Source organism: Microchirus variegatus (assembly GCF_963457635.1).
Source record: "Microchirus variegatus genome assembly, chromosome: 12".
NCBI classification, from domain to species: Eukaryota; Metazoa; Chordata; class Actinopteri; order Pleuronectiformes; family Soleidae; genus Microchirus; species Microchirus variegatus.
The window spans coordinates 19,374,850-19,391,651 of NC_139813.1; the positions used below are offsets into that span (position 1 = coordinate 19,374,850).

General features: G+C 43.9%; 2 protein-coding genes across 2 annotated transcripts in view; both read right to left on the reverse strand.

Moving 5' to 3' along the window:
* Positions 1 to 29: 29 nt before the first annotated feature.
* Positions 30 to 4,739, reverse strand: tcp1 (t-complex 1). The gene is made up of 12 exons (XM_083898245.1): positions 4,645 to 4,739; positions 4,089 to 4,174; positions 3,519 to 3,647; positions 2,903 to 3,000; positions 2,701 to 2,811; positions 2,415 to 2,596; positions 1,947 to 2,073; positions 1,509 to 1,684; positions 1,279 to 1,402; positions 944 to 1,136; positions 690 to 853; positions 30 to 435 (listed from the first exon to the last, which is right to left on the reverse strand). Exons 1-12 carry the CDS (start codon positions 4,715 to 4,717, stop codon positions 222 to 224), a joined length of 1,677 nt encoding a protein of 558 aa, XP_083754371.1. The 5' UTR covers positions 4,718 to 4,739; the 3' UTR covers positions 30 to 221.
* Positions 4,740 to 6,021: 1,282 nt separating this feature from the next.
* The window catches only part of LOC310934642 (pleckstrin homology domain-containing family G member 1), a 34,103-nt gene continuing 23,322 nt past the window's right edge, over positions 6,022 to 16,802 (reverse strand). The window contains exons 6-17 of the mRNA XM_083898429.1: positions 15,573 to 15,723; positions 14,498 to 14,629; positions 13,671 to 13,853; positions 13,479 to 13,574; positions 13,036 to 13,122; positions 12,652 to 12,685; positions 12,478 to 12,570; positions 12,254 to 12,315; positions 11,983 to 12,174; positions 11,765 to 11,884; positions 9,154 to 10,987; positions 6,022 to 8,788 (exon numbers count right to left, since the gene is read on the reverse strand). Coding sequence (XP_083754555.1) covers positions 7,779 to 8,788; positions 9,154 to 10,987; positions 11,765 to 11,884; positions 11,983 to 12,174; positions 12,254 to 12,315; positions 12,478 to 12,570; positions 12,652 to 12,685; positions 13,036 to 13,122; positions 13,479 to 13,574; positions 13,671 to 13,853; positions 14,498 to 14,629; positions 15,573 to 15,723 — 3,994 coding nt within the window. The 3' untranslated portion in view covers positions 6,022 to 7,778. The remainder of the gene's footprint in view (positions 8,789 to 9,153; positions 10,988 to 11,764; positions 11,885 to 11,982; positions 12,175 to 12,253; positions 12,316 to 12,477; positions 12,571 to 12,651; positions 12,686 to 13,035; positions 13,123 to 13,478; positions 13,575 to 13,670; positions 13,854 to 14,497; positions 14,630 to 15,572; positions 15,724 to 16,802) is intronic.

A 16,802-nucleotide genomic window follows, 5' to 3' on the forward strand; every position in this document is an offset into this window, starting at 1 on the left:
TTGAATTAACAAATCAGTGGTCATTTACAACCATTGAAGCTTTTTATTAAGTGTCCAAAAAAAAAACATCACTTGACAGTTCCTTGGGAGACATGATGCCCAAGGGAGTGGGAGAAAAGTAAACAGGCAAAGTGCAGAGTCTACACTAGAGCGACAGTCATGAAGAGCTCCTTTTACATAAATACAGACGTTGAAACTAATCGGGAACAAATCAGTGGCCCTCAACCCTCCAGGCTTCCTGATTGCACAGCATCTCTGTACGACTGCCCGCCCTCCTTCGGCTCTGGGAACAGTTTGATGAGGTCATCAATACGGAGGATGGTGATGGCGGCCTCGGTGGCAAACTTGAGGCTCTTCGTCTTGACCATGGTTGGCTCATAGACGCCAGCCTGACGGTTGTCTCTGGGTTTGCCGTTCACAAGGTCCAGACCAATCCTGGAACACGAAGAGTCAAATGTCTAATAGTGCCTCCATTTTTTTCAAATTTTGCACAGTATTTAACAGGATTGAGACTATTTTAAGTCAATAACCAACATGTAATGCTTCCAAAATCAACACATCAGTCAGTGTGACATTTTCTGTACTGCGGTACATAAGATATGAAAAAAGGAACTGAAAAAATATTCAAATCCCTGATTGCATTAAAGATACACAACAGAATGTTGGGTACAGTTAAGCAAAACACTCACCACTTCAGATTCTTGCGTTCAGGGTTGACCTGAGCCTCGTTGTGGAAGGCGCGAAGCTTAGCCACCAAATCTGTGGAGTCCTGAGCTGCGTTCACAGCCAGCGTCTTGGGGATGACGAGGAGAGACCGCGCAAACTCGGCAATGGCCAACTGCTCTCTGGAACCCTGAAGAAACAAATCAGTGATGGATTGAGTTTCATCTATGGAGAATTTACTGGTTTTATAAATCTGACACATGTGACTAAGCAAACTCACCATGCTGGTGGCATAGTTCTCCAGGTAGATGGACAGAGCTGCCTCCACAGCACCACCTCCTGGTACAACAGACTTGGACTCCAGAACCCTCTTGACCACACAGAGAGCATCGTGCAGTGAACGCTCCATCTCGTCGCACATGAAGTCATTGGCTCCTCGCAGAACAATAGAGGCCGATGTGCGTGCTTTGGTACTGAGAGGATTCAGGAGAAAACAGAAGCAGCACAGTTAGTTTGTGTCGGACTGAAACACAGGAAGGACTTAATACTTCATCTACCCTGTGTTTTGACATTGTGACAAAACTATAAACAGACTAAAATGACCACAGTTCTCACTTCTTGACAAGGATGAGCTCATCATCACAGACTCGCTCCTGAACAACCTCCTCAGCCTGGCCCAGCATAGTGGCCTCAAACGTCTCTTCTCCCTCCAGGTTGGTCAGAGACGGGCAGAGGGTGGCTGAGAGTGAAAACACACGGATGATATCAGTAACTGCTGATGAGTCCGAGAACTCAATATCAGACCATGATACTGTAACAAGTCAAGCATTAGTACGCTCACTTACCTCCTGTAGCCTTTGCAATGCGTTTGAGGTCCCTCTTCAGGACTCTCCTCACTGCCATTGCTCCTACGTCGACAAAGTACTTCAGACACATGTCGTCAATGCCCCCGGTGGTCAGGATGACATTGGCGCCTGCAGCCAAAATCTTCTGGATCCTCTCCTTTGTGATATCAGATTCCCTGAAGCAACAAAACATCACTTCAGACAAAACGTTCTAAATTATATATTCAGCAATTTTACAAATCAATTAGACAAATATGAATGATGTACAGTTGAAGTGTCCAGTCCACAAGAGTGTCAACAGCTCACAGAGAAGCCGTTGACTTGACTTGTGTGCCGAGTATGTTTTATCCCACGCGTATCACTGTGTAAACTACTGATTCAGTATCACAGCAAATTTAAATGGGAATATTATTTACATTATATATATTTGTTACCAACCTTTGTCTGATCTGGTCCAGCTTCTCTGGGTCATTGATAAGGACATGGACTCCCATCTTCATTTTGGTCTTCTGCAGGCTGAAGTCCAGGCAAGCGATCTTGGCGTTACTCACCCGCTTTGTCATGCCTTTGGAATGGAATAACGCATTTGTTTAGAGCAATCAAAAGCAAACTTACCAACACAAAACAGCAGGAAGTTGGTGGAAAAAACATCAAAAAATATGCTGAAACAGAACTGGTGTCTCATTTCAGGTTAATAATCAACTGTCCGGTCAGAGCAGAAGAGCCACAGTACAGGACTACTGTGACCATATTCATTTTCTGACCAGAATAATGTGACCCATACTTTTCACCGCATACACCATCGAAAGGACATAGCAGCAAACTTAGATGGGCTGATAAGCGCAATGATAAATGATGATGAGAAAAACAAGGCACAATATACAATGAAAAACATGTAACGGAGACCTTGTGAGCCAACAGTGCAGTTCAGTGCGTATCCATTAACCAGGAAGCTCTCCTTTTGGCTGCGGCCATGGGCTTTCAGCACGTTGACAGAGTTTATGGGGTATTTGGCCACTCCTCTACCGTCCACAAACTTCACAGCCAGGGCAGCATCCACCACCATGTCAGCAAAGAAGTCTGCATCACTTATGGCCAAGTAGTCAAGGTAGATACAGACAGAGGGGGAGATTATTTCCTTTAACAACATGAAAAAAATGTTTTCAAGTGCCCAATACAGAACAAAGGATACCATCCAATGATTTTAGATGACATGGAGGTCTTGGCTGCATTGATTAGACACTCTCTGCCCAGGTCGTCTGTTCCAATTGTAAGGTTCTCATTAATGTAGCGCACTGCCTCCCTGAAAGATTGGGGGGGGGGGAGTTTGCATGTCAATAAAACTCCATAAATCTGGGACAGTTCAAGAGTGCGTCTCAATGTCAGCATCTTACTTGCAAGCCAGACGATATCCACTGATGACTGACGTGGGGTGAATCTTCTGCTTCACCAGCTCATCTGCACTCTTCAGCAACTCTGCAGCAAGAATTACCTACAAGAATATGACATGGCAACTTCATGTGAGAAAACAATCGACCGTGCATCCAGTTACACATCCCACCGCAGTGACTTCACATTGTACCGTCGTTTCATTAGGAGTGGCAGAAGCGAGGCTGCACAACCCATTCAGACACTGAGGGGCAGTTCATCTATCCTGTTAGCATAGCCACACACCCGTAGTAAGGGGCAGATGTGCGGTACTAAAACAGGACGCAACACTACTACTATTTATTTTTCATAAACCACATACTGGACAGAAATAACGGGTTAATGGCACCTTTCAAACATGGTATTTACAACCATCCTGAGAGATCGGCTTACAAGTGGACAGCGCTCAGTTTTGCCATGTACTGTGGCTTTATTTTAAACATGCAAACATGAAATAAAAACACTTCACGCAGAAAATAATTTATGTACACACATATATATATATATATATATATATACACACATATATGAAGTAACAGTGTATTTCTTCAGTCAGTGGTTGCAGCTGTTGTCCTCACTCACCACAGACGTGGTCCCATCGCCGACCTCCTTGTCCTGCAGGTCAGCCAGTTCACACAGGACCTTGGCAGCTGGGTGCTCCACCTCCAGCAGCTTCAGGATGGTTGCTCCATCGTTGGTGATGGTCACGTCCTGTTAAAGAAGTCCACTGGTCATGCGCTGCTGCTACTACCTACGGCTTTGAATCTTAACTGGGCATGGGACTATAAATATTAACACCTACAATTACCCTTACCAAGATAATTACAATTCACTATACAAGTATGAGTACTGAAAAGAAATCTGTTATTATAATAATTGTTATATTATTATTATTACAGTCATAATAAGTAATGATGATCTAATGTGGAGGATAAAGTGGCAGAAGAGTGTGGATAATACATAATGAGGACAGACGCAGTTCCCCCTTGTGGTACACAAGAAAATAAATCACTGTAAGAACTGAATGTTGGTGTTTTCTACAGATTTTTCACGTCAATCAAATTAAATACGAATGCATTCACAATACAAGATAATACTGTATATTGTCCCATCACTCGATTTCAGAGGTGAAGGCACTAATGTTATACTGACCCCGATGTCGTCCACCAGCATCTTGTCGAGACCAACGGGTCCGAGGGAGCTCTTGACGATGTTAGCGATGGCTGATGCGGCCATGACTAAGTGGAAAATAAGAACGATAATCAGAATATCGACATTTTAGGACAATTTAATCGACACTTCCTATAACATGCATGGCTTAATCCATAGCTACAGTATGTTCTGTCAAATTATTTAGAGTGGTGCACAGTCAGCTAGCCACACCTTCAGACCATGACAGTGTTTATTCTTCCCCATTAGCATAGCCGTTCATTCATGGTGAAGCGAATGAAAGGCACTGAAATAGGGTTAACCAAGTATAATACATGCTGCTGGTGTTAAAGTTGCAATCGTCTATTCTTCAAATAACAAACAAAGAAACGAAGCAGATAGTCAGAGTTAACTTTGTGCGGCGTTTACGCTAGCGTTAGCATTAGCCGCACGTGTGTTCGCGGCACTAAATTAATCCATTTTCTGTAGCGCGTAAGACACGCACAGAGGAAACGCAAGGCTTGTCTGAAACATCAAGTAAAGCAGTGCAACAACTTACCATTTTGAGTGCGAACGGACTCGCCGCTCGTTCTCTGGCCGAACACGCTTAACGGACCCTCGAGCATCGACATTTTGGACCACCGCACGACCGAGAAGAAAGGAAGCGGCGCGGTGCACTATGGGTAAACCGGCTTTGCCAGAAGCTTCGAGAAGAAAGTTAATCCAAAAAGTTACCGAATCGCTAATTCGGGATGATTTCAACTGCGAACTAGATGTCAACCATGTGTTTACAATAAAGTCTCATACCATGCAGCTCCTTAATTTGATAAGAAAATGAATGTTGTCACGTTGTTCTTATAAACTACATTTCCCAGCATTCCACTGCGTCATCCTCCCGCCGCTCGCTTTCTTCGGTTGTGGATTTGTCAGAGCGCCCCCTGCTGCAGAGCTGAAGACAATACTGCTTTGGGGAAGAAAACTCCTTGGAATCACAACTTATTTGTAAAATTAAAAGGATAAAAAGATATAAATCAAACTTTAATCGTTGTATAGTTAAACATGGATTGTTTTAATTATACAGAGGCTCAGAGGGTGTTATACTTGTTCTATATTTAGAACACGGGGTCACCTAAAAAGTCCTTTATTGAATTAGGCCAAATGTCTTCTGTGTACCTATACTATTACCTATATTTACTACTGCAGAAAATTAAAGAAAAGCAAACATTTCCCTAAATGAAACATGTCCACCTTGCAAATCTTGGGCTTAAAAACAGCCAAATTGTATTGAAACCTCGAGCACAAGATCTTAATTAAAGGTGCATTATGTAATAAATCTAAAGCAATTGTCCATAAAATAATAATAATATGTCACAGACTCAGGAATAATATTCATATAACAAACTGAACTCATCAACAACAACAGTACAGCCAAAATATTTGCACTAAAAAAAATATTTTGCAGACTGCAAATCATGTTTATGTTTTAAAATCATGTTTTGGCATGTGGCGCCACCTACCACCGTCTACCAATCATTGCAGTCAGTAGTCTCAGCTTCTGAGCAACCACAGGTTGCCAGTCATGTCAGAAAACGAAACCTAAAAGACCTCAGTATTTTGAATTTGAATGTAGTAACCATTTTTGGCCACATTCTTACATATGGTACGTTTAATATATTCTGCAAAAGAGTTAAGCTGGGTTTATTAACTAATTATTGTGTATCATAAAAAATAATGATTATTATCATAAATCATGTGTCGTATTTTCAGCCTAGAGAGTGTAGAGTTTGTGCAGACGAACCAGGAAACACACAGATCTGTTTAATTTGAATTTATTATCTCCAATACACTGTTTTGTTGAGCAATGACAACTAGGCAGTTAAAAAAATACAGTACATTTAACTTAAACATTAAAGCATTGTAAAGCATACCTATGGCATACAAGAATAACTTTCCTAAAATGTACATCTTTACAAAGTGTTTACAAATAAAACATAAAAAAAGACAGAAAAGTGCAAAAAAGAGTCAATGAAGACCAACAATCCCCACCAGTGAAACAGAGGATTAAAAAAAACAAAACATACTTCATATACCTAACTTGTGTTTGACGCACAATTCCTGATGTGAACAGTAGGCCGTGATATTGTGCTTTTCAACTTTTCACGTGTTGTCATGATTTGGAACTTGAAAGTAAGCAGTGCGTGATAGAAAACTTGAATGCCATTTCTGGGAGAAAAAAAAATATTCACAGTATCTGATTTCAAATTTTTGTGAGTGCCCTTTAAAATGACAATAAAACCATCTTTTAATAAATATATTTGTTTTAATTTACAACCAGTCTGTGGCTTTAAGTAAGAGTGATAAAGGGCGTTATATTTAATAATAACATTGGGATATCAACCAAATAAGATACATGGAGTGACCTTTCTGAAGAAATCAAGTTTCTGATGTGGATGAATGGATGAGTGCAGAGAGAATGATTGTGACGTATGAACCAAGTAGAAGTGAAAACTTTCTTTTCTGTGAGGGTGGATGCAAATATCAGTAGTGTGACAGATGGGAGTGCCCCCATGACGTAAACAAAGTAAACAAACAAAGAGTTGACTGTCCATTTGAGTTTAAAAAAATATACCAAATACAGTACTGTTGTATTTTTATTTCCTAACAAACTCCTCAATCCTCTCCTTTGTGGTCCCTCTTTAAAACAAAGGTTTAAAATGGTATGGTTTAAAAAAAAAACATCAACAAAAACATCAACCACTTGTTGAGATGCACATTTCACTCTACGTGACGATTAAAAGTAAAAATGTCTCTCATATTTGCTCGCGGATTGAAAATAAATATGAAATCCTATGTTTCAATAGATCTCTTGATATTAAAGCACGACACCCTATTGATGACAAAAGTGGCAGATTTAGGTGAATTAAGCTCAAATACTTACTGATCTAAGGGTAATTATACTTAACCTATGGGATCTTGTAGTAGCTGACGTGATTTCTTTACATTTGCATCCTTTATTTGTTACAGTTATTGCTAAAAACAACAACAAAAAACGCGCTGTTAAAAGTGACAAACTAGCCTGAGTAGCAACTGCAAGTAGGAACCGCTAATTTGTGAAGCTGCTTGTTTCAGAACCCTTTGATAGTGTTAGCACTAGCCTCCACTTTGATTTTTTTTTTTACCTCTCTTGTACAGGCTTACACTCGTACTCGAAACACAGTTAAATTAAACTTAAGAGAAATTTAAAAAGACGGACCTCGCGAGACAAGCTCGAGGACAACATCTGGCAGAGATCGGCTGACCTTTGACGTTTGTACTTTTCAGTTTGAGAGTCTGTTTTTAAAACTGGAAAAACAGATATCCTGAAATACTTCATCTGTACAACAGTTCCCTCTACAGCTCCTCTAAAACTCCTCTGAATATTGAAACCCATCAACTCCCCACACTAGATCTCACTACTCTTTGAAACATGTACAGTTTGAACCTGCAAGTGCTACGACTGCTCATTAAAAGTAACTTATCTATTCACTAAAGTTGTTGTGAACGGGGACAAAACCGAAGAAAGTCTGATCTACGTGTGCTGTTCTGAATTTGTTTGTGGACTACATCGTTGTATGCAAAGCAGCAGCAGTGCCCCCTTTTTGTTTCTATACGCTGTATTTTATTTCAAATATAAATTTGGCTTAGACGTCGTGTTTAGGCGAAACTACTGGAGCTCAGACAGTGGAATTTGTCCCGCAGAGACTGCACGATGTTGGGTTGGCTCTGCTGCGGCTCGCTCCACAGGTATTTCTCCAGTTGCTCGCGGTCGAGGGACCTCAGCGGGTCGCAGGAGCGCGCCGGGGTGCACGGCAGACTCTGGGACTGGACGATGCCCTGACTGTGACCGGAAAGAACGGCCGAGCTGCCGCTCCTCTGCCCCGACCTGTCGCGCTCCTGCTCGCTCTCGTCCTCCGAGCGGATCTCTACGTAGTCGTCGTCGTCTTCCCCATTGTCCCTGAAGTTAACCAGGTAGTTCTGGGTGGCGTGGAGTATGTTCAACGCGGACGCCCGATTCAAAACGACCACCTGTTGACCGTCTTGTAAGGTGAGTTCCGAATGGCCCAGGGTGGAGCGCTCCGGGAGGCTGCTCTGCCGGCCAGCACGACCCAGACTAGGTGCGTGAAATGCGTCTGTGGATCGATCCACAGTGGGTCTGTTACACTGGAGTCCAGTGTTCTCCTGTTGCTGCTGGCCTCCCAGAGAGCTGAGCGACTGACAGTGACCGGACGGGGAAGGCTTTGAGGCGGGTAACGACGATGAAGCGTTGAAGGACGTATGTCTCTTAATGGAACTGTACACGTGCTCCTCTTTCTCACTGGGTGCCGACATGCATGAACTCCACCTCTGAGAGGGCGGGGTGGTTGGAGTGGAGGGGAAACTCTTGAGAGACGGGATGGAGCAGGAAGAGGTTAGCTTGCGCTGCGGGGTGGAAGACGCTCGGGCCTCGCCTACGTTGTTGACCGAGGAGACGAAGCTGGCCAGCTCTCCGTTGCTGTACGTGGAGTGGAGCCAGTCTGCCTCCAGTGAGGTCTCAGGCAGGGACGGCGAGGACGACAGCCCCGGATGGCCGTGGTGAGCGGTGGCAGAGGCGTGACCGGCAGGACTAGGAGGATCTTTAAACATGATCTGGTCATAGAGCTGGGAGTACTCTGCTATTCTTGCACCTGAAAAAAAGAACACAACATGGGTAAAGCTAATATTTCTTTTTCAAATTTTGTTTTCTTTGGGCATTTCCAAACAGCAGAAGCAAGTGATGAACTCTAGTGAGGCTCTTCAGCCACTAAAGACTCCACCCTCCACCATCGGCTGTCTGGTGCTGATGCTAAAAAATGCTAAAAGCCAGATTTGTGAGAATAAATCAAAGTAGTGGGCTGAAAAGCTGAAGGCAACTCCATTTTCTGTCACTATAAGCAACCCCTTTCATACTGCAAAATCAAGCACACCCGGAGAACATGCAAACTACCTAGATCATGCAAAGTCCAAACAAAACTAGCATGATAAAATCTTGTTTTTAAGTGATTTAGTTTACCTATAGCTGCACCCCCTTGTTTCTTCTCCTCTAAGATCGCTGCCAGGTCTTTCTGTTTCTTCTCCATTCTGGCCCGACTACAAGAGTCTCCAGGGTCCATGCTCCTCATGCGCAGCAGCTGGTTGGCCTTCTTGATCTTCTGGCTGTACTGCCGCGCCATCAGGAACACCCTGTTCTTTGTTTTGTCCATCAGCTCCGTGGGGAAGTCCACAGACTCGCCGAGCAGGAGAGAGGAGGAGGCCAGCGGGGAGTCCAGACCCGCCAGCTCACCCGGAAACAAACCGTGAATGTCCTTGATGGGATTCTCCATCTGAGGAGCGCTCCGTTGAGGAAGCTCCACCAGGTCGTCGTCCTCTAGGCGGAAGCTGCCGCTGCTGAGGCGAGCCAGTCTGTTGCGGATGCTCTTCACAGTGCCGGGAGGTGGCTCTGGGGTCGTGGGAATGGGGTGTGAAATGGAGGGAGTGGGGCTGTGGATTTCTTCTTCAGTGGAGCCTTCACTTAGATGATCAGGGAGGTTGATGACTGGAATGGTGAATGAAGGTGAGGATGTGATGGGTGGGGCTTTCGGCTGATGTGCTGGCGGACTCTTGAGTGGAGGACTGGCTGCTTGGGAGGTAACAACAGACGGGATCTTTTTAGGGCTGTTTTTGGCTGACGAAGACTTAGCGGACGACTCAACGAAACCAACGGGAAAGGCAGCAGGAAGTCGATCGACTTTCTTTTCATTGTTCTTGATGTAGTTCTCCAAGTCGTTCCAGATCTCGTCTACCTGCTCTGACATTTTATCTCCTTTCTGTGACCGCTGGGAGAAAATTTCCGAGGCAGACGAGGACGAATAATCAGGCTCAGAGGAACATGGAATAGGATGGTAGGTGTCTGGTCCTTCATTCTCCCCAAAATGGAGGCTCTCCTCAGATACGAACCCTCCAAGACTTTCAGTTAGGTCTTGTTCAGACGCCAACAGACTGTCCCTCTCTTGTTGGACTTTATTTCCTTCATTCAGTCCTTTGACCTCTGTTGATGGTGGTTCCCTGAAACAGATCGTGTCATAGATGTTCTCCTCTACTATCTTCAGCTCACATGTCCCAGACTGCCTCCCCTCCTGTGTGGAAGACTGAACACTCTCAGATGAATTGTCTGGTTCAATTCCATGTGCTGAGACCCCTGAAACCTCACTTAGAGTGTGTGATACCTCTGTGTTTGTCTCCTTCCATGCTTGGCTCTCCTCTGGCTCTCTCCTGATGAGGCCCATGCTTTTTAGGTCCTCGTAGCTGATGTTGTCGTATACATTTTCAATATCATCTATCGTGAGCTGCTCAGCCGAGGAAGATCCAGATATGTCATTGCTGGACGACTCCGTGTGGATCACATCCAGGTTGCTGTGACCGACCTCGTCTTCGGGACTCTGTCGAGCTTCTGTAGCCTTCTCGCCCACACTGCTCGCCCTCCGCAGGACTCTGCTCCCACTGGGCGGCGGATCAATTTGCACTGCAGGCACCTGTTCGACGTGCCAGCTGCACGGACGCGCCGTCCTGGGCGACGAGGTGGCCTCAGATCGCTCCGCGGTCACCTCCGGTTCTGGCCCACCAGGCTCTGTGGGGACAAACATCTGGTAGATGTCCTCGTCCTCGTCGTCAGGCTGCATGGTTCTCTGGCGCGTGGGGAACATGGCCCGACGAGCCCGATGGTCTGCCCAGATGTTCCTCACTGAACTGTCACTTTCTGTGACAACTACAGAGGGAATAGGAGAGTCAGGAGGTTCCTCGGTCACACGAGATGTCCTACGAAGTGGCGGGTGGTGACTGCCGTCCCTCACCAAGGATTCTCTCGCTCTCTGAAAGGATGACAGGAGAGATTTGTTGATTAAACATAGACCGTATGCAAGAATTGGGTGTAAAGTTGAAGCTTGATAGGTGAAGCACAGGACAGATACCGTTCAAAAGTTTGGGGTAACCGTTTTCCATTAAAAGTCACACTTTTATTCATGAAAAGAGTTGCAAAATGAATAGAAAATATAGTCAATACATTGACAAGATTAGAAATAATGATGAAAGAACCAGCAAAACTATTTTAAGCTGTAGTAACATAATTGCAAAAGGGTTTTCAAGGGTTTTCTGATTATCCAATAGCCTTCTAACGCGATTAGCAAACACAATGTACCATTAGAACACTGGAGAGATGGTTGCTGGAAATGGGCCTCTATACACCTATGTACATATTCCATTAAAACAAGTCTTTTAACATTTCTGATTCATTTAATGTTATATTCAATGAAAAAAAGTGTTTTCCTTAAAAAAAATAAGGACATTCCTAAGTGACCCCAAACTTTTGAATGGTAGTGTAGCAGTGAGCCACCAGGGGGCAACTTCGCTGTTTGAATTCTCACTTGATTTATGTTTCCAGTTAATATTTTCCTAGAGAGTTAATGGTGTCATTTGCTAGTTTCAGGTCTTCTCTAGCAAGTTTCAAACACAGAAATGGCACGGGTCAAATCTCAAGGCTTTACAACGGGAGTTGGTTTTGCAACCAGACGTCCACATTTATGTATTTAATATGTGGGTGAGAAATATCAAAAAAACGTCAAGACAGAAGTTTTATTCTTAATGAATACCTGTAAGTCTGAGGTGCTCATATTGAAGGTCTTCCACTGCTCTATACTATCAACAGACGCCTGAGGATTCAGCCTCTTCCTGCTGCTTTTGCCTGGGACTCGCAGCCTCTTTCCACCTCCCTGAATGCAGAGTTTCAGCATTAGCAAACACGTTTGAAGGGACAGAGCGCTTGAAGGCACAGGAGGATTGTCAATTTTTTAATAGTTTAAACACTCACCAGGCCGCTGTCATCCTCGTCGTCTGCATCCTGCTGATGTTGCTCCTCTCCTTCCTCCCTATCGCTGTGGTCATAGTGATCCCCGGGGTCCAGGGACTCTTGAGATTGGTTGATGAGGCTGCGGCTGCGACCGATTGTGCCCAGAGCCAGCTGGGACACTGGAGAGAGGAGGGTGGCGCCCAAACTCGTTCGCTGCATAGAAGGAGAGTTTTGAGTTAAATGTTTATACTCATGCTCTTTGCATGATATCATCTCTCTGATCATCACTCACCTTTTCACCGTCTGTGTTCGCAGCATTCTGCTTGGCATTTTTCAGTAATTTGGACAAAGGTTCTGAGGAGACAAAAACATTACAGTGAATTCTTAAGAGTTTGTGCAGTTGATAATCGATTTTTCGACATTTTATTGACCAAATGATTAGAAAATACTCAGATTACAGATGAACCAATTACTAGAATAATTGTTAGTTGCAGCACTACATGCAACATATCTCACCTTTCCTGCGTCCTCTTCGTGGAGTTGGACCATCCTTGGTTTGAGGGGAATCCTTCTTGTCACCGTTGGGGCTGTAATGAAACCCAGGATGATCTGGAAAATATGAGATTTTACAATTAATATACACATAAACACAGAGTATGATTTCAATATGTGTTGTAAATATGTACTTACGCATTGCATCCATTTCCAAAATGGCTTGTTTGGCCTGGAATGTAATAAAAAAACTGATTTCAGTTAAAAGGTATGACTATGAATAAACATACAGTTTGACACTAGGGGGCACCACAACACAGAATTAAAAGATTTTACTCCAGTGTTGACACTTGCGTGAACTTTCTCAGTAACCTTAACCACTGCAGAGAAATGCTAGATTTCCACGTGCACATGTCTACAAAGACAGAATGTATGAAAGGAAAGTTGGACCAAGGATGGACAACATGGACAAAAAGGGAGTGACGGATTTCAACACATCCCACTCAAAGTCTGTTTACGCCATCAGTGAAGAGAGCGAAAGAAAGGGAGGGAGCTGTCAGAAGAGAGAGGACACACACTCACCTTAGCAGGGATTTTGGCCGGGTGGTTTTCAAGTATGAGTCTCTTGAGGTGCAAGATCCACATGCGCTTGTCTTGTTGCGATTTGGCCTGAGGGCAGAGAGCGTCAACATCACAGGGAAGATAATTTCAGATAAACGCTTCAAGAGGCAGCTGAAAAGGTTTTGGAGGTAAGCCCTTGAAATTTTGGATCACAGCTTATCATACACATTATCATTTCTTTTTCTTTTTCAGAGCTTGCCCACAGTGGTTAAGCAACAACAATGGCCACCACAGGGCCCTAAACACTTTGACGTGTCTGAGCAACTCAGTGAGATGAGCCTGGGCTTTCTACGGAATAATCAAACACCTGCAAACAACCGTCACACTCGCCGAGTAAACTCTTGCACAACGCTACTGTAAAAAACACAAAGTTTTATTCAAGTTATCATTAGACATTGCTGTACCTGGACTGTATGCTGCAGTTTGGGATTCTTGTAGTGAAACACGCTGAAACTCAGCGGTTCCTTTGGAATCACCTCCACTAGCATCAGGTTACAGCACTGCAACAAAACAGACAGACTTCATGTTAAAAACAAAACAAAAAAAATACTGTGACAGAAGTTTGTTCAGTGAGTGATTTTTCCAACATGGCTGACCAGGATGTGAGCCTTGTACGTGTAGGTTTCTTCTCGCTTCTTGGTGATGAGCAGGAGCTTGTCGAACAGGAAGAGTGTTCTCTCGTTCTTGGCTCGCTGAAGACGAAACGTTCCTTCGAGGACCAGTTCTCCATAGCCGATCAGATCGGGGCCTTTCCAGTTGGTCAGCTGGCTCTGGATTTCCTGTTGTGAGCAGAGAGGAGTAAATAATTGAGCTGATAGTCGCATAAACGGGGGAAAAAATGCACATTGGCAACTGGTGTTATGTATTTGAACAGCAGTTATTATGTAAAATTGTTAAGATTAGTGAAAATGTATGTGGAAAACAATAGAATTTATACATGAATTACCAAAAAGAGAGAGAATAGAGAGTGTGAGCTACTACTATGTCGTACTATGAAGAAGAAATCGAAGTAGTAGAATAACAAAGACACAAAAACACCCCTGGAAGTTTCCATGGATATCATTTCTGTCCTGACAGTGAGTGAAAAAGCGCTTTCACACACACGCATCTTCTGCATTCATCTGTCCACCCTGGCTCCCAGCTGATAAAAGAAACAAGCTTCCCTTTTATGTGTCCCCCCATTATGCAAGGCCATCATTAGCCCAGTGGAAAACGCAAAGACTTGCGTAAGACACTGGGAGGATCAGAGGATTCAGTTCGAGAGTTCACATCACTCTTCCACATAATAATAATAATAATAATAATAATATAAGAACTCCTTTAAAAGGCTCAAATCTATGGCATCTGTTGAAACCATAGAAATAATAAGAGACGTGGAGAAAGCAGATTTTAACTGATTAAGTCAAGTGTGAGCTCGTCGTACCTGCAACCTGACGGCGTGCTCGTGTTTCCTCTTCATGTCATTGATGTGCCAGGCCACTCTCTGCATCGTGTCTATGGCTTCCTGCACAACCTCGTAGGTCTCCGTGTCCTTCTCCATGTGACTGGCTATCTCCTGCACAGACAACACACACACACATCAAGAGTTGCACATACACATATGCTCATGCATGTCAGATGAGTTTGGTCATGAAAACATTAGTAGTTGTATTTAATAGTCTTTTAATAGTCTTTTATTTCTACTTTCTACCTGTTGGCTGCTGTAATACTGCACATTTCCCCCATGCGGGACAAATAAAGGATTATCTTATCTTAGAAGATGTTTTCTTGTCTGAGGCAGATAGAGTCTGATGTCTGTTTCCTCCCCAAAACAAGCTGAAATTCAGTCTTTTTTGTATTCAGTCCATCTCAAATGGGTTTGGGCCCAGAGAACTTAGTCATAGTACCAAAATAACTGTCCCCAACGCTCCCATTTTCGGGAACCCTACCTTTGGGGTACTAGATTAATGGTACAATATATGGTTGGAGCTCGAGCCATGAAAACCCACCCACAGGAAAAGCATCACTCCCTTGTTTCTTCCACGCCCGCAGTCTATTCTCATACAAAGCTTGACGTCTTATTGAGACAAACAGCCACAATCTTGCCCTGAAAAACATCTCTCACGGTTCTGCAGATGCTCCTTTTACATACATTTCTCTTTGTACTTTAAACTTTTAAATAAAGGATGATTTCTGTTTCAAAGGGATTCTAAAGACTCTAAAGCATCCATCCGTGTGTTCTTCTGCACATAAAGACAATCATGCATGCATAAATGCACCCTAATGCAAATGCATGCACAGGAACATACACACTGAGGCACCATATGTCATCACATTTGGCCTCGCCAGTGGATTTAGAGTTGTTTCAGAGCCATTTGCATTGGTATACATAAAAACATTAGTGTCCTGTGTGTGCACTTACAAGTGAGTGCCTGCACTTGCATTTCTGCGGGTTCAGGATTGTTGTTTGTGTATTTTTTTTGGAGCGAGAGAAAGGGAGAGAGAGAGACCAGACATACGTGCAACAGTAGGTGGTACTTGAGGATCCTCTGCACTGGCTTGAGCAGGTAGGAGCCCAAGGGCAAGGAGTGCCTCAGAGATTCCTGGCGCTCGCGGAAAAACTTGGCCAACACCTTGTTCCTCATGCACTCGGTTAGCACAGCCACCGACCTGTGGAGACAGACCACAACGGAAAAAGATGTAAGGGACGCGCGGTAAAATCTGATTTGATGTATGATGTGAAAGACAACAATACAAATGAGAGTGTCAATGTGGTCGGACACAGAAGTTGTTTTATAAATATAAACAGTTAGAAAGGACATATTCACCTGTTTGTTCCAATATAACATCTTTAACGCTTTGTAAAACATGCAATGACAGTAGGATTCTACGAAAAGTCAATAAATAATAATGTTAAATAAATGGTCATGTAAGACTTTTAGAATTTTAGCCTTAGCTGCTATTCTGACGTGGTTTTAAGAGGATAAGCACAGGTGTTACTGCTAACATTAACGATGGCTCTGTTTAGTTCATCAGGGTTGACAAGGGTCAGAGTCACCGTCAGTGTTTCCATGCACAGTTACGTCAAGGTAAGGTTTGTAGATGCGATTCATTGAAAGAAGAGCAGGTTTGACTGCGGGTAGGGCTGCTCTTTTTCGTTTAATAAACAGACCGCTCCGGTTCGACTGTAGGCGCGCTAATGCAGCTAATGGAGCTAACTGGTTAACAGTGCCTGGACTCCGGTGTTGCCGCACGTACACATGACATCATATGCGTCTTTTTCCGGTCAGTTGTAATGGAAAAGCGTCATGTCAAAATGGCCGCCGGGCAAGGGGGTTCTTTTGCATGCGCGTATGATTTTCCTCGGTGCTGAAACCGCATCTTTCCATGACCTTGTAAGAATCAAATCTACAAGTCACAAGAGTCAGTTTTGACGTATTAGGAACGACCGAGCCCCCAAAGACAAACAGAGGCTGTGACTGTGTGTGTGTGTGTGTGTGTGTGTGTGTGTGTGTGTGTGTGTGTGTGTGTGTGTGTGTGTGTGTGTGTGTGTGTACGCATGCGGCGTGGAAAAAAGACAGTTGTGAGCAGCCCAAAACTTTCTCTTTCTTCTGCGTTGTTCTTCTGTGTGTGTGTGTGTGTGTGTGTGTGTGTGTGTGTGTGTGTGTGCATGCAAGTGCATGTCTGCATGTCTAAATTCCAGTGCAGCTCCACACAGGCCTCACATTGTTCTGGAGGAAACCTGACCT

Excerpts from the sequence above, each read along its gene's own strand:
- tcp1 (XM_083898245.1), bottom strand. The coding sequence starts at position 4,717 with ATGTCGATGCTCGAGGGTCCGTTAAGCGTGTTCGGCCAGAGAACGAGC. Across the intron at positions 2,074-2,414 it reads CTGCACTGTTGGCTCACAAG|GCATGACAAAGCGGGTGAGT; the intron begins GTCTCCGTTACA and ends TCCATTCCAAAG. Across the intron at positions 1,403-1,508 it reads CATTGCAAAGGCTACAGGAG|CCACCCTCTGCCCGTCTCTG; the intron begins GTAAGTGAGCGT and ends TTTCACTCTCAG.